The following is a 23,025-nucleotide window of genomic DNA, read 5'->3' as shown; positions in this document are numbered from 1 at the left end:
CAGAAAGTCTCCTATTAAAAAATACAAATTATTCGTTTCAGACTCCTTCTTGAATAATTTGGTTGAGGTTTATTATATTTTCGCAAACTTGTATGATAAAATATGCTATACTTACATAGGTATAAAATAATCAAATACTTACTATCTTTATAATATCGTGATCTAGAAAGAACATACTTGGATTGGTGATATATAATATACTAGCTGCTCCGCGCGGTTTCACCCCCGTGGCTCCACTCCTGTTTTAAGGATTTTTCAAATCGGACCAGTAGTTCGCGAGATTAGCGCGTTCAAACAAACAAACAAACTCTTCAGCTTTATAATATTAGTATAGATATTAGTATTAGCACAGACTAATAATAATATACTACGTATACAAGTATTAGTAATATTAGTTACACGAAATAAACATAAAAATCTATTTCATCTATCTAATCTCAGCAAATTTTGATTTTATAATAAGTACTTGCTTATTATATACCACAAAACCTCAAATATATATAAATAGCATATCATTGGTCTTCAATAATGATTTATGTACAAAAAATACGAATATTATAATAGGTTTTTTGTTAGGCTTACTGGTACGAGGCTTTTTTGTCAATCATAATATTGATGATCTCATTTTAGGGTTCAGCAGCTAAATTGGAAACAGAAATATTGTCATTTTGCTAGGATTGTATTACCATCATTATCCTATGTTATACATATATTCGAGGTTTCTTTCATAAAACTATTCAGTTTATTATCTGGCTGAAAATTTTATGATGTCGTATAACTTGCGTATAATATCATAATATAGTCTTATGTGCTGGGAAATATTATCTATACTAATATTATAAAGCTGAAGAGTTTGTTTGTTTGTTTGTTTGAACGCACTAATCTCGGGAACTACTGGTCCGATTTGAAAAATTCTTTCGGTGTTAGATAGCCCATTTATCGAGGAAGGTTATAGGCTATATTTCATCACGCTACGGGCAACAAGAGTGGAGCCACGGGGGTGAAACCGCGCGGAGCAGCTAGTGTACATATAGGTGGGCTGTTTTTCCACTGCTTCGCTAGATTCATTTGCAGTTTTCTCTAAATTCATATAACTAGTAATACTTATCCTCTAGGTCTAGTGTATGTCTTTTTTGCTATCGTTTACCTTAAATTACCCTTTACCGGTATAGTTTAATAATGGGCCTTATGCGTCCTGTCGCGATCGGTCTAAGAGATATTTTCTTCTTTATTCCAACCTAGGACATTTGCAGAACAACGCAACGAAAGTAATCTTTATATATAAAAATGAATCGCAAAATGTGTTGGTAAGCGCATAACTCGAGAACGGCTGAACCGATTTCGATAATTCTTTTTTTTTTATATTCCTTGAAGTACCAGGATGGTTATTATGTAGAGAAAACGTAAACATGTACCACGGGCGAAGCCGGGGCGGACCGCTAGTTCATAATGAAGTTATAAACTAGTCTAAATTCTAAACTATTTATTTATGAGCTTTAAATAATCTTGAAAGGTTATATTGTACAGAACCATTCAATAAACGTAATGTATTCATTATTAATTAGTAGTGCAATGAGTTGACAGATTTATCGGGAAATATTGCACGCCTCATAAGCGAAGCGTTGAGGTGGGTACTACTGTCACTTCGCGCAAAACATCTGATTTTTCAAACTTTAAATGTCTTTATGGATCATACATTGCACTTGTAAGATAATACATACACACACATATTAAGAAAAAACACTATTTTTAACGTTCATGATATTTTTGATGTCATTTTTGTTATTTAAACTAGTTAAAAAACAGTTTAAAAAAGTTCTGTCTTGGACGTCCGTGTGTCTGTATGTGCGGATCCTTTTTCTTGTTAACACGATAGCGACCGAAATACTTTACTAATCGAGTCTTTTTTTTTCTCTTACGCTTGAGTATGCTCAGGAATAGAACCCTTTCATTTTTCAGGGTCTGATTCGATGTGGTTTTTAATTGTTATTAAATAAACAAAAATTTTTATTTAATTTATTTAATAAATATTTATTAAAAAAAAATTATGAGGCGTGCACTTTTGGATTTTCCAAATTATTTAAGTTTATATTTTTTTACTATGAAACGGATATTTTTGAAGATATTAACGGATGGTTGAACACAATGAATTAGAATTAACATTTTGGTTAACTCACAAAAAGGGATCAAAGTCATCATTATAAGTTATAAGTTATAACCATGGACCAATATGCTACTTTTGATGTTTTCACAGAAAAAAAGACGTGTGGCACACGGGGACTGCCGCGGCCGCGGTAAAGCTATTGCAGTATTGCATAGCATGCCTTCAAGCCACACCTCCGAGCCCGTCGGAGTGGGGAGCGTGAGGTTTTTTCGTTACGGAATTTCTCGATTCGGTCCCCGCGATAGAAGCTATGCAATAGCTTAATAATTTTGTTGGATTACAAAAAATTCTTAAAATTTATTTAATTATGCATGAGACTGGTTACGTAATGTAAATTTGGCTTTGTACACAATACATTGTGTATTGTGTACACGTTGTAATGTGAATTATACACATAGCAGTGCCATTTCAGAGATAACGTTGATATATGTACTCAGGCGAGACTATTTATTTCTGAGGAAATTCTTCGGTCATGTAGTTAAATTTATTTTTTACTAGGTTTCCGCCCGCGGCTTCGCCCGCGCAGTCAAAGAAAAACCTGCATAGTTCCCGTTCCCGTGGGATTTCCGGGATTACGTCATTTTCCCGGGATGAAAAGTAGCCTATGTCCTTTCTCGGGTATCAAAATATCTCCATACCAAATATCATGCAAATTGGTTCAGTAGTTTAGGCGTGATTGAGTATCAGACAGACAGACAGAGTTACTTTCGCATCTATACATATAATAAATCTGTAGAAGGGTCAATTCTGTACATTCTGTACAAAATAAATAGCAGGGAGTGTTACTGGATCGATACCAAACCCAAATATGTGATTAAAAAAATTTTTGTCTGTCTGTCTGTCTGTCTGTCTGTATGTGAAGACATCACGTGAAAACTAACGGTTCGATTTCGATGAAACTTGGTATATAATTATACCTTATTATCCTGGGCGTAAAATAGGATACTTTTTATCCTGGAAAAATGCGTAGAAAAAAATTTTATCTTAATTTTTCAGTTTTATCCATAGACGTTGTTCTGTAGAACCGCGAACACACGTTGCGTATTATTATAGGCCTAGCCGTATTTGGGTCCAATAGATATTTATAAGATGTCATTGTCAGAGTAACTCAAAATGGAAGGATGAAATAAACTATCCACGCGAAGACCGACATCCGCGCGGGCGGAGTCGCGGGCGGAAGCTAGTTTATAATATTAGTATGGATTAATCATAAACCTGCTTATTATAATATGCTTATGTGCTATCGTTTTGTTTTTGTTTTAGTTGAAATTTTATATGTAACGCAGCGCTCCACTCCTATTTGTCTTAGCGTGATGATAATATAATATAGCCTATAGGTAGCTTTCCTCGATAAGTGGGCTATCTAACACCGAAATAATTATTCAAATCGGACCAGTAGTTACTGAGATTAGCGCGTTCTAACAAACAAAATGTGATTTATTCGTCATAAATGTGAGTGTTAAACTGTAGAAAGAAAATATTATTTATGATAGGTTTATTATGCAACCATATATGGAATAGATTATATTATTTCATTTTTGTTATTTACTTGCATAATACCTACAAGGTACCTGATAATAATAAGGTCGGTAACCTGTAAGTGACCACCCACAGAATTATGTCCAATTAGGCAATAATAATTAGCGATATCTTTGCATCATTAATTAATTATATTGTATAAATATAATTATTGCTATCATATAACTGCTGAATTTCAACAGTTGAAATAATAAACACAATAATTGTTATCAGGCTTTTGAACTCGACTCTTGGAACTCTTGGAAGATAAATTCCATATTTCTGAAAAAGTAATAAAATAACCAAATGCTTCTTGAGAGACAGAACTTACGTTACGAAAAAAAAATATAAAAAAATCATTTATGGTATTATACATAGGTATTGTATAGTATCATATTGTTAAACTACAAACGCAGTATTTTGGCAGCAAATAACAATACCTTAACTTTTTTTCTTCTTAAAACCATTGTCCACCATTGTTGTGCCATTGTCATCCAAAATTAACGATTTCAAAAGGTTAAATTGAAAATTCAAATGCATTCAAATTTTTTGTTTTCCATATTTAACAAACGTGTTATATGCAAAAGTGTTTAGTCAAGCATATTATGTGTATTTTATTTCAGTTTTATTGTATAAACTATTAATGAATATGGTCGGCATGTATCAAAACATTGGCTTAGTTTGGTAAATAACGTAGAATATGTCATCATTTCGCACCAGCCTGTGAAGTGTGAACAGAGATATAATCGTCTATCATTCTATTTGATTTTTACTTATCAGTTGATTGTTATTCTTGTGAAATGGATAACGCCAAGTAATGCTGACCAAAGAAATTGCTTTGGTACATCGTTGAATAATAATTTCTTTCTTTCTTTCTATAATAATTATTTTTCTAGATAACATTTATTTAAGTTAATATTATATTATAATATTTTTTTTATTTAAGTTAATATAAAATAAGCTATAGTTCGATACGCTAGATCTATGACCAGGAGCTAGGTACCTAGGTTACCTAGCCCTTATGCTGCAGATCGTAGATATTTTTATACAATACAACCAGCAAAGTAACGGTGCACTTGATGTTAGGTAATCAACGTCGCCCATAAGCAATTGCAACGTCAGGTATAAGGTAGCATTGCAATATTATCTATCTCTGTACCAAATTGCATCCAATCCGGTCATGTGTTTTTAGAGGAAACCCTACATTCTTACAAATTTTCGCTACATTCGTAGGAAGTTGCAATAAATAGGTACCTAGATGCACATAATCCAACGTATAATTTCCTTCTTCTCTGAGATCGGTTATAAGTTACATAAATAAAGTAACACATAGTTATTACTAACGAAAGAAACTTGCTTAGGGCACCACAGGGTCTTTAAACCCGTGCAGGTTCCAAGATATGTTTATCTTTCGCTTATCAACATTACTTATAAATAATAGGTACTGCATACGTAGTATATTATTATTAGTCTGTGGTACTGCTGTACTTATGCGAAAGTTTAAACAGACGGACGTTTCTTGCCGGTTATTCTCGATAGATACTGCTTTCCGAATCAGCAGTAAATGTTAAAAATATGTTATGACGATTCAAAAGTGCTTCTAGAAGAAGTCTTATTGAATAAAATAAATGTTTGAGTTTTTGCCGGTATAGCAGGCCGTGGGAGATCGAAAATTAGCCATATTTTGGTAACCAGATGAGCCCTTTATTTTAGGAAATAAATCTGATTCATAAACTCTCCTATGAAAGCTTGCCTATCAAATGAATCGAACACGGACATACACGGACCTTGTCTATTAAAGTCTCTATGGCTATTTTACCTTGCCTGATTAACAAAAAATAGTAGCGTTCATTCTCCAACGGCTTAGATAATTATCAAACGTTTCACTATAGCCTTTTAGTTATCCATAAAATAACGAAGTCTGTCTGAATCTAAAAAACATAAAAAATATACTCTACAAATTGAGAGCCGCGGGGCTTTTTTGGGATTCGTCATAAGGAACGCGTCTGGTCTCGGTTAAAAATAGTAAACTAGTTTGTCGGTTGATAAAAGTAACCATTTTTTTGTCAATTTTGAATTTTTTGTTTTTTTTTTTTTTTCATTGAAATTGCTTTATAAATTTTTATGTAACAATTTGTTTAACAGTGTTCATTACTAAAAACTATTCCGGCCCATAATATTCGTTTCGAATACTGATTGAATCATAAGAATTCAGTAATGTTAAATATTTACTGTTATATACAAACAGTGAATTTAAAGTATTTACGCGTTGATTTGAATAAATATCCAAATTCGTGTTCTGCATTATAATTGAATATGTGCGATAAGTTTTTATTTTTAGATTTTTTTTAATTTTACGTAATAATAAAAAATGTAATTGTAAGTACCTACATAAATTCTCCTTCTTCGAAACTGTTAAAACTATTTATAGGTACGACCCCGGCACGGTCGTGAAAGAAATATCAGAAAACTGTAATCAGCCAAAAGATAATAAAAAGTCCACTGAATCAATTTAAAATCCATTTTTAACTAATGGTATCAACTAGGTATTTTATTGGAGTTCTCTCATAATGAGAATCAAATTTCATGAAAAAAAAAAGAAACGATTTTGATTTCATTGTTTTTATGACCAGCAGCTGTAAACTTGCGTGAGTTAGAATATTGACTATAATATACTGCCGTCCTTTAACTAGAAAGCCGTTAAGCCCACGAAGTGAGTTTCGAGTAAATGGCAAAAAACACGGAAATCGTTATTTCTTAAAAATTATGACACTTAGAATAATTATTGTGAGATACATCGATCGAAATTTAATTATATTATATATAAATAATAGTTTTTACCCATAAACTGTTATAATTTATTTTTAAATTCAATTTTTCTCGTTTAGTTCAGCATATAATCTGAAAATTTTAACTATTTACTGGACAAGACGGCCGTTAACATACCATAGCGACTTTTTAGCTAAGTAATTTAGTATTTTTATTTTCATTTTGGGATTTTTTTTTTATTTAGTAATAAAATGCTTACCTAAAACGTCGTTAAGCTACTATAACTACTTTTAAGCTATGACTTTCGCTTTAATTTAAATTTCAAAAACTTTATAATAAACGGTTAAGGGCTTTTAGATGCTTTTGTACTATGATTCTATATAGTTGTACTAAATTTTAATCTTACTAATGTTAAAAATTTGCTGCTGTCTTAGGCTTTGCTCTCGGGAATTACATCCTCTAGGTCAACCAATGGAAAGGAAAAGGATCAAAAGCTAGATTTAGATAGTGTTTAAATCCTTAATACTTAAACCTAAAGTATTAAGGATTTAAACACTATCTAAATTAATGGTTCTTGCGTCTGTTTGTGAGTAACAAGTATTGTAACTCTTTTACTAAATGACTCTTTTAAGTTGTTGATAAAATTAACCTTTATTTCTCGTCATGTTCACGTTTATTTCATTACAGAGGCTCATTAAGGGGTTAAGATTATAGATAAATCTTCTCGCTTTTCTTTTTGGAACCGTATTTTCATTTAGAATTGCAATTATAACGTTATTTTATAAATACTCTTCTGCGAAGCCATCATACGAGTCACGGATATGTGAGTACATATATAACCACAAACAATGTAAACATAAATCGTTTCCTGAAAAAAAAGTTAAGATGTGCACGAGGTTTTTGAAAAAAAACACCCTGGTTTCAATAGGGCTTCAAGCTCGACTTACATGTGGGATGCTCTTAATAAATAATGTAGAACCGCTTATCAAATGATTAGAAGACTCTTTCATCCACATTTAGAAAATATAATATACCAGAATATGTGGAAAATAGCAGGAGGTAGAAAACTTTTTATTTGCTACCATGTAAAAAAATACAAATCTTAATAATCTAATATAAAGAAAATAAAAAATAGCAATAGTGGCAAAATGGTCTCCCCGTCAGCGGGTCAAAGGGAGTGTACTCATAACAATTTTTGTATCACCATCTCTAGTACATTGCTTGACAGTCGATTACTAATTCCACCCAAGGGGTAAATTACATTAAGTATTAATAAATTGTTTTAAAAATTAAATAGTATAGACTGCCTATGTCCTCTTTCTCGGTTACAGAGACAAATCAGAGTCTAGACAGAGAAATACGATTGAAAGTTCGCAATGTCGTAACCATTATCTACCAAATTTTCGTAACTTTGACTTGTTATATTTTCCGTAAAATAGCTGCTAGATTGTTTAAAACTTAGTAAACTTGATCAGAAATAATACGTCTTGTAAAAGAAAATCAAAAGTAATCGGTACGCCGCTTGGGGGCGACATTATTTCATCATCACTCTCATCCCCAAAACTGATGCATCACCAGAATCGGATAACTGCCTTTTAGCTAAAAAATGAGGGTTAGCTGCTTTGTAGTTAAGCAAAAAAGTGTTATTAGAATTTGTCCTAAATAAAATTACTTAACTAAAAAAGCGTTAAGGGCGAGTAACTGCAAATAAGGTAAGGATTTCCATTGGAATAGTTATATGAAAGCTTATCATAAAGCAGTTATAGTCCTTTTGCGTCCCGATAGTCAAGTATAATCTGATAACGTACTTTTAGTCAAGTAAAAAGCTAAAAAATAATTATTAAATCTGGCGGTTAAGGTACTTTAAAGGAAATTTAGCGAAGTAGTGTTGGTTAGACGCTTTCAAGTTATGGAATGGCTGAAAATTGTGTTATTTAACGGCTTACAATATTTTTATATCTCTATAACTATTAACGCTAGAGAAATGATTCTTAGACAGAAAGATAGAGAATTTTGAACTCTGTCACCCTACATTTAAAACTGAAAATTGACCATTTGTTGGTTAACGGCTTTTTAGTTAAAGGACGGCAGTATACTCTAACACGACTATGCATTTTATATTTTACAATTTATAAACACAAAAAGTAAAAACTTTACTATTATTATTGATAACATGCATAGATGTATCGATCTAAATTTTTAATTTGTTCTGGTAATAATTATTGTAATAAACGACAAAATTATAAGAGGTTTTATTTTTTTATAATAATTGAAGAATACATAACATAGACGGTACTTAATGTACAATTTTGCTAACTAACAATGGTTAAAACTTAAATCATTGAGATACTATGTACTACATAGTAACTCAATGGGTTAAATGAGCTTTAAAAATTGTTACATTTCTGTTTACAAGTATTGTCACATATTTGATACAGTTTGATACCTACATCTAGCGTTGCATGTTTAGGTATGATCTAGATTTTAATTTTTAACTGCTGCGTCGACACTAGTAAGATCTTAAATGTGCTAAAATTGTTAAACAATGCACAATGTACCTAGGTAATAATCATTAAAAATCCGTAGTTCCATTGTTACAATTAATATGTTCAATTCAGTACAAATCGTTAATCGCATTTTGTTTACTCAACTGTAGTATAATAGTAATATGAGTGATATTAAATAGTTAGTTAATTATTTTATGTAACAACTTGCAAAAATACAGTCAATGTCTTGACGATAATAATATGAGATATCGAAATACAAACAATTTTACGATAAAAGACGCGAAATCAAACAATGAATCTAATTTAACGTAATAATTGGAACTTTGCCAACTTACCATGGCTGATTGGTGACTAAATTTTCAAAACAGCGGGCGATAAAATTTTAAATTGTTCCTCATTTGTTTATAATCACTATGCGGCCACAGACAATAAATGAAAAAATAAAAAAAGTAAAAAGAAGGGTTTTCGAATTTAAAAAATGGAATTACATTTGGCGCGGCCATCCGAAGCCTTGGCGCGAGTGTACTAGCTGTGGTACTAGCTACTACGGACTACCACATGTTCGGTTCGTGTGAATGACTGCAGTGACCTTTTGCTCTAAATATAAACTAAACTTTGTGCGAAAGGCAATAAAGTATGAAATCATTTAAATGCATTCTCAAGTGGGCATTACTTACAAGAGAAGAATTTAATTTTTATAGTAGTTTGAAACGAGAGAAAGTATCCGTTTTTGAACTGGCAGGACTGCGCATTGCGGCAAATATTGAATGGACCAATGGCGTTTGACTTTAAAACTACCTGTTCAAAATATTATTGAATGAACTGGCTACTGCAAGTACCTATTACGAATTCTACAGAATATAGAATAGAGCTTTTTTTGTAGTAATTCTTAAAGCACCGTACGATCGGATGATACAATGATACAATCTTTTATTTACATGAGATAAAAGTCATAAACGAATCATATAAAAATTAATTACTTATTACGTATAATCCATTATCAGTCTCAAGATAGGATGAAGACAAGAGTGGGAGGTTTTCTTACGTTTATTTACTTACCTTGACACAATAAATTTATACACAGGGTAATAACAATATTGTATACACACATAACTAGGTAGTATGAAGTTATAATAAACCATTTTTTGTCATTTTTTTGTGGAGGTTTAAGGTCAAAAGTCAAAACATTTATACATATTTATTGAATTTCAAAACATTTCAATACATTGCAAACACGAATAATTAATGATGGATTTTGTACATATTTTGTACTATTTTATTTATATATGCAAAGTAAGACGTATAGCCATAATTTAAAGGTAAATACACAAAGTAAATATTATGTAGGTTGATCAGTCAATCTGACGATATAAAATATTTGAAAAACATTGAAGTTTCATCTAAAAATACCTAGTTACCTAAGTTAAAAAAATACATCAGTAATTAATACTGGCCATTGAGCTATTATTAAAGTATTATTACAAACAAGCCTTCTTGATTATTACTATGATACTGGCACGAGAGCAGTGATCAAAAGCCCGCCAAAACAACGAATTAAAAAGCTAAGCGACCAATCGTGGACTTCGGATTATGTTGTAGTTCTCACAGAGGTTTATATGGTTGGCGTATTGTAATTGACCTGAATTAGTTATCACTTATCAGGATGTTTACAATTAAAAGGGCGCCGCACAGCGTCGGTAATTGTTGATACTTGTAATGAAGCGTTTTAATTAAAACACTTTGAGCTACCGTATTATAAGCGTAAGTAACTAAGTAGGTACATTACTTACATACATTCGCTGTCGGATTGAGAATTATATTTTTTTTTCGTACAATAATATTTAGTTGCTTAGTAAGACATCTTAATAAAAAAAATAACACGAGTAATTAAATGAACAAAATATTTAATCTTGTTAAAAATACCTATTCTAAACTGTTGTATTTTTTTACAGTTATGAAGAAAACTTTCACTCACAACAATAATTCTTCAGTTGCCATGGAAAGTATAGTTGTATACGTAGTATATTATTATTAAATTTTATATTATTATATATTTATTTTAGTCTGTGGTATAGCTTATATTTTATAATTTAATAAAAAAAAACTGTAAATTGTAATGATAATAAGGTACGTTTCCAAATAATTAACACCATGGGTAATGAGCGTGTAACTCGTTAAAAATCGGTACTTGTTAAAATAAATAGAACCATATTAATTTATATTAGGTATCTGTAATTAAACAGATCTGCTTATTTTCACATTCGCGTTTGTATACGCCGTGTCAATAAATAATTAAATTTATTAGACCTACTTAGTTACTTACTAAATTTTCAGAAAATAGTCATATTCATTTTGTTATTTATTTCATTGCATAAATTAATATTTTCGTTATAAAATATTATCAAATTGGTTTTGTCACTTTTTCGGAAACAGAGGAAAATAATTCGGAATTGGAGCCCTTTTAATAAAAAACACAAGTTTATCAAAAACATTTTTTATTAAATAAATAACCTTATATCAGCTGGGATCGATTTGGCCGAGGGGTGCAGACTGCGTTCTGTGAAAGAAGAATGCAATTATGTTTTAGAAATAGGCAGGTACCTCATTTGTTTTAATTATTATTCACAATAAATGATTGTGATTAAATTACTCATCTTTTCCAAGTTTTTCAGTTATATTTGAGTTTGAGTTATCTATTAAGACTGATAATAAGAGTCTTGAAAAAGGAGTTGCAGACATTTTTCTCGTGTTCGCAAAAAAAAAATAATAAAAAATCCGTCCAGTGGCTTGTGCTGTAAAGCGTGCAAAAGAAATATTATAATATGTACACCTACATACATACACTCGAAAAACATAAACCTCTTTCAGCCGCACTCGGGTAAAAAATTGGGAAAATTTTCAGCTATAGGGAAATGGCGCTCAAGCCTCCATCTGCCTTTTATTTTTTAATCTAAGTTTTTAAATCTATATATCTATCTGAAGAGTCAAGGCTAAAGCGGTTGTACTTACTTCTTAACCGGCTGGACCTTCGCCATCACCTCCCACTCGTCCAAGGTCTGCGGCATCCTCTCCCCCTTGGTCTCAGGTAACACCAAGGCTAGAGACGCCCCACTGAGCCCCACCACCCCTACTATGATTAGCGATAGCCCTTCCCATGCGCGGTCCTGTAAGATTAATAAAAAAATTGGTTGTTTGTAAAGTAGGTTTACGATCGAGATGTTTACGTGATAACGTCTTATTGGTGGCAGCGCTCGAGATGAGACGGGAGATCGGTCCGTCTCTCTCTCGTTATACCTGCGATCGCGCTCGTGAGGTTTTGGTGTGACACAAGTTTCTGAACATGTCACCCGACTAAAACGATTTTAAAAACGTTATCACGTTAAAAAATAAATAAAAGATATAACAAGATTAATAATAGAATAATAAATAAAAGATTAATTAAAAAATATCAGTTCTTCTAGAAATTAAATTCGAGAGGAGGATTGGCCAGTATGGTCGATTTTTTTTTTTAATTTCTCAAATTAAATCCTTTTAAACCGAATTTAAACAAGGTTCACTTTATACATACTATATTTTGCTTCTTTATCGTGTTTGTATTTCTTTCAAATTGCAACTAAGCGATTTTATGATATGATTTTTGTGTACTTTCAAGCCACAGTTGAAATTTTTTTTCTAATTTTATTGCATCTTTGCCAATCTGACCGTGACCATGTACGTTGTTAATGTCCAAAACATGTACTTATTTACTTCAGGAAATACTTATACAAAAGAAGACACAAGTACCTATTTCATATAAAAAACATGTTAATGCTTTTATGTATTTCATTATTACAAACGCTAGATTGAATAGCGTTGTTACTTTATGAAAATGACACATAGTGAGGAAACAGACATGTCGAAGAATCAAAAGTCCGACGACACAACTTTTGGTCTTAGGGCGGCCGTTCACGGACCGCTTCAAGCAGTTGAGACAGACGGCTTGAAGCCGCGACCGCGGCCGCGCGTTGAACTATGGACATTCATTCACTGCCGTACACGGACTGCTCGAGCCGTCGCGTCGCGACCGCTGCAAGCCGTCGTCAACTGCGCGGTTTGTTTTGACCGAACGATCGAGCAGTCCGTGTACGTCGCTCAGCCATTAACCGCTCGAGCCACCCGTGTACGGCCGCCCTTAATTTCGTCTAGCCTCCTTTCACAACCCGCGATAAGCAACTCCGTTCCAAAAGACGCTAGTTGATCTTTTACTTTTTAAGAAACTTGTCTAAATTTTCATCCGATATCGCGTAATCTCTATATATTATAAAAAAAAGACGTGTGGCACTCGGAGACTGCCGCGGTAAAGCTATTGCATTCTATGCCTTCAAGCCACACCTCCGTGTCCGTCGGAGTGGGGAGCGTGAGGTTTTTCGTTATTTCTGGATTCGGTCCCCGCGCTCAAGGCCCGCGATAGAAGCTATGCAATAGCTTAAAAATTTAAAATGAATCCAAATTTCCCTTGGCCACGGCATCACGCGTGTACGGGTGGACTGATTTCGATATTTTTTATCATATTCCTTGAAGTACGAGGATGGTACTTATAGACAGAAAACGTAAACATGTACTACGGGTGAAGCCGGGGCGGACCGCTAGTTATAAATAATACTTACAGAATACACAATAAACGGCGTCACAATGACAGCAGCGAAAGCGCTAATGTGCACAAACGACGCGCCAGAAGCTCGCACTACGGTCGGCATTAGTTCTGGCGTCCATTGGATAATGGCCACGTACGACATGTTGTTGAAAAACCGCGCGACTACCGCTAGGGATACTGATATTATTCCTGGAATAAAGGAAAAAATGGTAGGAATTGGTAAACTCATTGTACTTACCAAAAATTGTTTTGGAACGGTTAAATTAAATATTGGGTAGTTAAGTAAGTATTAAAAATATGATTTAAAAAGAGAGAAAAGAGGGATGCTAAATAAGATTTCCTAAAAATAGTCCCAAAATATCGTTGATAGATACAGATTTTCAACTGAAAGGCTGAACTGAAACAATTCAAATTTTTTGTAACTGCTCATAGTACTCGTATATACTTAATCGCTCCCCTTTTTTAGCCAAAATTTGAGATGAAGTTTCATTAAAATGAATTAAATATACCTCTAGGTACAAACGCAGTTATGAGACATAGGGCGCCTGCAGCCATCATCGGCGCAAACACCAGCCAGCGTCGTCCTAACCTGAAAATGAAGATACCTAGTTACAAAATGAAAATGTAATGTAGCTTGACAAATGCGAAAGTGAACATGGAAAACATTATGGTTCGTTTATTAGTCGCATTGAACTTGGTAAATACAATTTGGAGACCTTTTATATAAATTAATTTAGAAGACGTCATTGGTAAAAAAAGATAAAACGAAGCAATTGAACTACGATTATAATAACTCATCTTCACCTTCGGTAAAATCTATAAACCCGCAATTGAAAACCATATAACTTTATGCTGTAGGTAGGCAAATACATACCTATCCAAAAGCAGCAGAAGAACCACAATCGACGGTAGTTCCGTAGCAGAAGTGACAGAGAAAGTAACAAAGAAGTCCAACCCAAGGTTCTCGGCCATGCGGATGATGCTGTCGAACATCACGGCGACCGACATGAACGTGAACACGAGGAACAGCACCATGCGGCGCAGGGAGGGGGTTCGGAAGATCAGGGTGATGCCGTGGTCTTCGTCCTTGGAGTTTTTGGCGGAAAGCTTGAAAAATGAATAGAAGAATTTAAAATAATGACAGTATAGAACTACCTTTAGGTACTAAGAGGAAAATTGTAAGATATACTCATCGAAAAAGTGCACAAAATGTGTATTTTTGGGTGACTTTATTAAAACATAAGTGGAAATTAACGTGAAGGTGAAAAACAACACTATGCGGCGGAGGGAAGAAGTTCTGAAGATCAGGGTGATGTCATGGTCTTCGTCCTTCGTGTGTTTGGCGGAAAGCTTGAAATAACAGAAGAAAATAACAGACATTCCTATCCCACCATTTTAAAAGCATTAAAGAGATATTCTAAGAGTGAAACTGTGAGATATGCGCATAGAAAATGTATGTTATTTGTGCACAAAATAAGTATTTCTGGGTGTATTTCATTTTTAAAACATTAGTGGCCATGATCGTAAAGATGAAGAACAGCACCATGCGGCACAGGGACGTGTGATGTTTAGTTTTTATACCATTATAATGCTTTATAAATGAGAGACTTGCCAAGTACGTATTTTTGGGAGGCATCAATGCCAATTCAATGGCCAGGAAGGGGGTTCTGAGACTTCTGAGGATCAGGGAGATGCCGGTCTAAGTCAATGGTGTTCTTAGCGGTTGGTACTTGTCCAAAAAACATGTCATTAATTTTAACATCATGTTTAGTTTACTTTCACTTTCGATGCTAGTAAATATTAGAAATATGGTAATTTCCCAGGAGAATGTAAGGAATGACGAAATATACAATTTATTACACATTTTCACAAAAAAAGGTTCTGTGCAATGAAATCATTGAATTAATTTTGTACTTTAATGTTAACATTTTCACTTATCGTTATTAAATTTATTCTCATTTGTAACGATCAACAGAAACAATCAAAATTAAAAGAATTTTATTTTCACTCTACGCACACTATACACTATACCTATCGAATGAAAAACTTTACTTTCATTTTCCAAACTGTTATTTACTATACAAAAACATATAAAACTCACAATAAATTGATCCATCACATTTTGAGGTATTTTATTTCCATTGATTTTCTCGAACCGCTTCAGAACCTCAACGGCTTTATCAATCCGACCCTTTGTCGCTAACCATCTAAAAAAATAAGTTTTTTTTTATTGGGCAAAGAATTAAATGCATCTCTTTCTTTCTTACTCTTATAAGTATCAGAGAGATAATTTCTTAGAATTAGATATAAAGACAATAATTATGATTTCTATGTATAATGTCATATTCCGTGCCTACGCAGCTGTATATTTCCACTTTTTTTGAAGTTAAATATTTTTTTAACATTGAATATTTAATTAATATTTAATTTATTTTTATAGAAAAAATGAGATATAAAAAAACATACAAAAATAAAATGGATAATACGGACATAATTAACTATTTATAAAAAAACAAACCTCACACTCTCTGGTACCACGAAGGGCGCCAAGAACCCCACAATCATTGGTATCGAAGTGACTATCATAAGTAACTTCCAATCAGAGACCCATAGAGCTATCCATGGGAGTAAAATACAACCCCCTCCGAAAAACAGGGCTATGGATATGTTAGATACTACAGTACGATATCTTGTTCCCACGTACTCTAATACTGAAAATATTATTTATTTTTTATGAAAATTTTCACTATAAGAACATAAAAATAATTTAAATTAGTTTAAAAACTAAAATACTTGCGAGTATAGTATTAGTAATCAACTAAGAGTAAAAGCCGCAATATGTATTTTTAATTGTTTTGACTCTTTTAGACTTGATTTTCCGCCACTCTAAATGGATAGATTTAATTCAAACATAACAAGGATCGGTGAGCACACAATAATTTCGTGAGATTACCTTATAAAGCGTGTTTTTTATACTATATTTCAGAATCAATAATAACTATTTACTTACCAAGAATAAAAATGAGTATGAAACAGCTGTCCACACACATTCCGGCGACGAAGCGACAAGCTGCAAAGTCCCAGAATCCAGACGTGAACATAGACGCAATATTTCCTATGGCACCAAACGCGTTGGCCACTGGAAACAACCATAAAGGTATGTATTTACAAAAGTACTTACCTACTCTTGCATTTGCAACAAATTGATAGACATATTTATCCGATATCCTCAGGTGTTTATGGCAAAATCTGGACAGAGAGGAGTTAAATTCCTGTCAATTATAAAAATGGGGTCCATTCTTCGCTAGACGGTATTTTAGAATTTACAGCAACCCTTTTTTTTTAAAAGACGTGTGGCACTCAGGGACTGCCGCGGTAAAGCTATTACATACTATGCCATTAAGCCACACCTCCGTGCCCGTCGGAGTGAGGAGCGTGAGGTTTTTTTCGTTACGGAATTTCTGGATTCGGTCCCCTCACTCAAGGCCCGCGATAGAAGCTATGTAATAGCTTAGTAACGAACCAATTGCATTTGCGATATTCATCACATTGACCAAACACATTAACCAAACTGCCACTTGCCAGCCAAAAAAAGACTGAGAGGGGAATGAAAAATAGATATTGTACGATACTCAGACCAATTTCATTAAAACCAGTCAAGCCTTTTCGAATGAGTTTAACTACAAACACCGCGACATGAGAATTTTTTATATTAGTTACCATACTCACATATTAGAACGGGCAGTCTCCCAAATCTATCCGCTAATGTACCACATAGTATACCACCGACGATCGATCCAAGGAAACTTATGGATTGCGTCCAAGGCACCAAGCTAGCTTTATCGCAAACCCACTCACGCTGAAAGGAAAACGTTCTAGCTATATAAACTACTAGCTTTCCGCCCGCGGCTTCGCCCGCGCAGTCAAAAAAAACCCGCATAGTTCCCGTTCCCGTGGGATTTCCGAGATTGCGTTATTTTTTCGGGATAAAAAGTAGCCTATGTCCTTTCTCGATTATCAAAATATCTCCATACCAAATTTCATAAGAATTGGTTCAGTAGTTTAGGCGTGATTGAGTAACAGACAGACAGACAGAGTTACTTTCGCATTTATAATATGTATTAGTATGGATTCAGCTCAAGAGCTTATAGTGCAAATGTGGGATAATTTCTAAAGCTAAAGTAAAAATCATATTATAATTATTGGTTTATAATAACTGTTTAGATATATTATTTGATCACAATAGGATTCAAATTTATTAACAAACATTACCAGCTTAGGAAATTACCCCATAGCCAAAAATCACTATACCAAAGATACGCAACTATAACAGAAACGTATTTTAGCTTTATCAATTTATTGAAATATCAAATTTTTTGCTACTTCTATATTATTTTCTATCCTCTCCTGAACATTTTACAAATTTATCGAAAAGCTCTTTAAAACCAACCTCGCTCACAACAGTAGAATAAGGAATATCTTCAAGAATAAACTCCCAACCATTCTGACAAGGAACAAGTGGTGTATTGGCATCAGGTGGTCGCAAAGTCTCCAGCACTTGAGTCCAATTAGCATCGAACATCATGCAATTATCAACATCGTAGTCTCCTGTGGACGGTACCGATAATTGTCGTCTGAAAGATCGGTAATTTGCATCAAAAAATTTTACTCCTACTTACTCTAGAGAGTAAAAACATGAAAACATCGAAAAACAACATTAAAAATTGTAAATAATATTAATAGTACGAGATCCGGCTGCAGGATCAGTGCGTTCATCTGTTTTTTGCTGAAAACCGAATTTTTATGTATATTTATAATTAGGAGAATATATATCGACTAGGTTGCCAGTCAAAATTTGGCCGCAAGCATGTTTAACACGTTCACTGCGGCATGTCCAGTATCGGGCCATCAGCGACTACACCACAGTGCGGCGCCCAAAATCGCAGTTTTCACCGTGGTGCGGCGAGGTTTTTTATATGTTAATCAATGACTAGAAAAGAGACAAATATATTTTTGTGATCACAGTTTGAAGTAGGACTCAATTTCGTTTAAAAATCGTATGGCTAAATATTGGACACACGCATAGAAAAGAAACCGTTTCTTTTGTGTGCGGCATGTCAAATATTTTGCCATGGACAAGCACCTCATGCCGCACTGTACTGCGAGCGCGCCGCGTGTCAGTCTCGCATAGTGATGCACCAGGACCCCACGCGTCGTTATCAAATTTTTAAATGACAATGATACCATAAAGGCTTTAGTTTTTTTACTTTCTTTTATTTCGTAGCATAAATGCAAAAAATATGTGATGACAGTTGTGAAAATAATATAAAACATTAAAACAAAAGTTACTTAACAATTTAAAACAAAAGTTACTGAACAATTTCCTGATAGTACTCTATCAAGTACCTTGTTTTATAAGTGTTTTTTTTGTATCGACGATCTCGTTATCTGTTAACAAACAGACTGAAATATACAAAATTGATTTATATCGATATCGATGTTTTGTTTTACAGTGTTTCCCATCGCTATTACTGTAAACATGCCGTATCAACGCAGTGCGGGATGGCAAATAATTTTTCACAAAATCAGGGGTTTACATTTTCCCTCATATCTTTTAAACTATTGGGTCAAACTAAAAGCTATTTATGCGGTATATACTAGACTATATATACTATTATCTAAAAAAAAAATTTTGAAATATCTTGAAATTTCATGAAATTATTAACCTTCAAAGTCAGAAGGTGCGATGTGATAAAAATGGCTCATGACGCACAGTGGTGAACTTGCCGATGTGAAGTATGGAAGACATGCCGCAACAACGGTAAGTTTTGCATTTTAGGTGCCGCAGTGAACGTGTTAATTAAAATTTTTCTAATCGATTTTTGGGAAAAAAATTCGTTCACTTGTTTTTTGAATAAAATGTAGTCTACATCACGTCAAATGATATAAAAATTCTAAAAAATCACGGTTGCCGCTTTTCACCTGGCCGCAACATCTTGGCAGCCTGGTGCAAACAGGTATGATTTCGATTTATTTTTAATTTAATAACGCACATTTATGAATCATATATCAAATTAAAGCTAATTTTTTTCTATTTATTATCATATATGGTTGCCTAATTAAATCCGGCCGCAAATAAGGGTTGCTGGCTTATAAAAATTATAAATATAAGATTAGTGTGTTCATCGGTTTTTTGCTGAAAACCGAATTTTTATGTAACTATATGTATTTATAATTAGGAGAATATATATCAACTAGGTTGCCAGTCAAAATTTGGCTGCAAGCATGTTTACACTCAACCTTAAATATTCAACATCTTTAACAGCCGGCAACCCTTATTTGCGGCCGGATGTAATTAGGCAACCATATATGATAATAAATAGAAAAAAATTAGCTTTAATTTGATATATGATTCATAAATGTGCGTTATGAACGTAAAAATGAATCGAAATCATACCTGTTTGCACCAGGCTGCCAAGATGTTGCGGCCAGGTGAAAAGCGGCAACCGTGATTTTTTAGAATTTTTATATCATTTGACGTGATGTAGACTACATTTTATTCAAAAAACAAGTGAACGAATTTTTTTCCCAAAAACCGATTAGAAAAATTTTAATTAAACATGCTTGCGGCCAAATTTTGACTGTCAACCTAGTCGATATATATTCTCCTAATTATAAATATACATAAAAATTCGGTTTTCAGCAAAAAACGATGAACGCACTAATCCTATATTTATAATTTTTAAAAGCCAGCAACCCTTATTTGCGGCGGGATTTAATTAGGCAACCATATATGATAATAAATAGAAAAAAATTAGCTTTAATTTGATATATGATTCATAAATGTGCGTTATGAACGCAAAAATGAATCGAAATCATACCTGTTTGCACCAGGCTGCCAAGATGTTACGGCCAGGTGAAAAGCGGCAACCGTGATTTTTTAGAATTTTTATATCATTTGACGTGATGTAGACTTCATTTTATTCAAAAAACAAGTGAACGAATTTTTTTCCCAAAAATCGATTAGAAAAATTTTAATTAAACATGCTTGCGGCCAAATTTTGACTGGCAACCTAGTCGATATATATTCTCCTAATTATAAATATACATAAAAATTCGGTTTTCAGCAAAAAACCGATGAACGCACTGATCCTGCAGTGGGATCTTAGACTATAATTTATTAATAAGAGTAATTGTTAAGAGATTAAAAGCATCCTTTTAAGAATTGATAATTCTTAACCTAACCTTACTGAAAACGCTCAAATTATTATATATGTAATTTGTTTTCAATCCATCTCTTTCATGTCATATTTAGGTACCTGAGATCAACATCCAACGATGCCAATTCAGGCACTCTACACCAGTGTTCCTGAGGTGTAGCTGTAATAAACATTTGCACAAAATACGAGAACGCCCACGCGAAACCAAACGGTAGCATCACTATACATAGCAAACGTTGGTACAGCCCTATTTCACCAACACTTGCGATAACTGCTTCCAATGCAGAACCTATATTATCTGATTCTTCTTTGGGACTCATCTGAAATTAGGGAAACTAGTTTCAATTTTAAGAAAAAGAGACTGAAAAACAGTAAATTCATGAGTATTTAACTAATGTTTAGTAATGCACAAAATAGTCTACACTCTACAGGGACTAAACGTAACGATTATTTTTTTACATTTAGCGGGAAAAATGATTTATATTTCCAAATACTTCCATGTTTCTGCTAAGTTCAAACTTCGAACTACCTAATTATTTACATGGATCTAATTGACCTATGCAGTATTCATAATACAAAGTCGTCTCCTTTCAAAAGAAAACTTTTTCAAGCTTTTGCATAATCTTTATAGGAACTATCCAACACAGAAGTATTTTTCAATGCAAATTGTTCCTAGGATTATCGCCTTCATCAAATAAACAACAAACTCAGTTTTGGTTAATATAAGAATAGAAAAAGACATACATAACTTCATAGTTTACCTAGCTCGATCTGCGTTCTATACCTTAATAACTGGGCTATCATATTTTTTCTGAACATTTTATATTAATACCAATTAATTCATACGTTTAATCACATTATTTTATTTATTCACTTCAAACTTACCCTTATAATTCAATATGTCCACACAATGATGAATGTAGAATACTGTTAATCATAAATTCAGTTGTTTTCATTTATACTTTACCGTACGAGTGCAAAACGATTGTAAATTGTATTAAAATAATTATACAACAAGTTTCCGAATTATTCGTTGATAAAATGTGTCCTATCAATCTTTTATCACACACGCGTTGATTATCTTTAATATATTTGATCACTATTTAAGGTAATTGTATAACATTGATACTAATCATTAGTGTTTAATCGGTCGCTAGGCTAGGGAATGATTATCGTTTTTATTGGAAAAAAAACTTATCATTCTAAACATGGGCCATACCCATTTCTCGTTTCTCATAATTATTATCTTGAGTTTTGTAACCACCTTTTTTTTCTTATCCTCAGCAACACCATTTTCTAAATATCGATTGTTTAATTATTATTTATCATAAACGGATTCAATCTGAAACAAGAATTGTTATTATAATAACAAAAACCCGACTGCATGTTTTTTTATTTATTTCCTAATCAACATATTATACATATATTCGTATTTTCTATGCCACCTTGATACAACGCTCAATTAATTTTACAGATTTTTTGGCACCAAACATTCTTGAATTTTTTTTTCATCGTCACAACTACTCACATAAAAACCGACTCGCTGTTTAGGCGTGCCATCTTCTAGACCTAAGTACAATTATTTTAAAACTAAATAACCTAAAATTCAATTCCTTAAATTACCAAAAGGTCACCGGCGCGGCGTGGCGGCCTGCATCCAGCGGCTCCCTTCGGACGTCACCTGTCCATCTTGTGGGAGGTCGTCCCACACTTCGTCGCCGAGTACGTGGCCTCCAGAACTTTTTTGCCCAGAACTTTTTCCAAACTTTTTTGTCCCAACGCAACGGCCATTGGTTCTACGGGCTAATGGTGCCCTGCCCATTGCCACTTCAACGTGCTAATCTGGCGACTGTGCATGTCGGTAACTCAGGTTTTATTCATTAATGGCTTAGATTATAGGTATTATGAAGTAATTTCACTAAAATATTCTCTTTATATTTTTATAATAATATGGATGAAATGCAATTGGATAACCTAGGTACTCCGCCCTTCAATGTTCATTTATGTTTAATATGTGTTAATAAGATTAGAAATAGTTCAAGTAATTGAACTACTAATACTGCAAATTCGCTAATAGTATTTAGAAATAATTATTTACGCAACACTATTTTCTAGAGCTAGAATGTACCAGAGTGTATTTACGGATACGTAGTATTTTATTGTAAATTACCACGCCTGTTAATTTAATTTAGCGATACAGATTGAATGTATATT

General features: G+C 33.3%; 2 protein-coding genes across 2 annotated transcripts in view; both read right to left on the bottom strand.

Annotated features, from left to right (window-relative positions):
* The window catches only part of LOC149490044 (solute carrier family 22 member 3-like), a 29,972-nt gene extending 20,489 nt beyond the window's left edge, over positions 1 to 9,483 (bottom strand). Inside the window, exon 1 of the mRNA XM_089714901.1 lies at positions 9,294 to 9,483. Coding sequence (XP_089571027.1) covers positions 9,294 to 9,296 — 3 coding nt within the window. The 5' untranslated portion in view covers positions 9,297 to 9,483. The remainder of the gene's footprint in view (positions 1 to 9,293) is intronic.
* Positions 9,484 to 11,436: 1,953 nt separating this feature from the next.
* LOC149490043 (carcinine transporter-like) lies at positions 11,437 to 21,822 on the bottom strand. The gene is made up of 12 exons (XM_089714999.1): positions 21,697 to 21,822; positions 20,911 to 21,131; positions 18,042 to 18,225; positions 17,321 to 17,450; positions 16,602 to 16,730; positions 16,110 to 16,302; positions 15,693 to 15,798; positions 14,466 to 14,698; positions 14,101 to 14,180; positions 13,605 to 13,780; positions 11,968 to 12,122; positions 11,437 to 11,515 (listed from the first exon to the last, which is right to left on the bottom strand). The coding sequence occupies exons 2-12, from the start codon at positions 21,129 to 21,131 to the stop codon at positions 11,476 to 11,478; spliced, it is 1,647 nt and encodes a 548-aa protein (XP_089571125.1). The 5' UTR covers positions 21,697 to 21,822; the 3' UTR covers positions 11,437 to 11,475.
* Positions 21,823 to 23,025: the final 1,203 nt, after the last annotated feature.

This window comes from Colias philodice, chromosome 3 (assembly GCF_061535455.1).
Source record: "Colias philodice isolate Cphi_HAF_F1 chromosome 3, ilColPhil1 Martin Lab GWU primary, whole genome shotgun sequence".
Lineage (NCBI taxonomy): Eukaryota > Metazoa > Arthropoda > Insecta > Lepidoptera > Pieridae > Colias > Colias philodice.
Note: the sequence above shows the minus strand (reverse complement) of the source record. Positions and strands in the feature narration are given on the sequence as shown.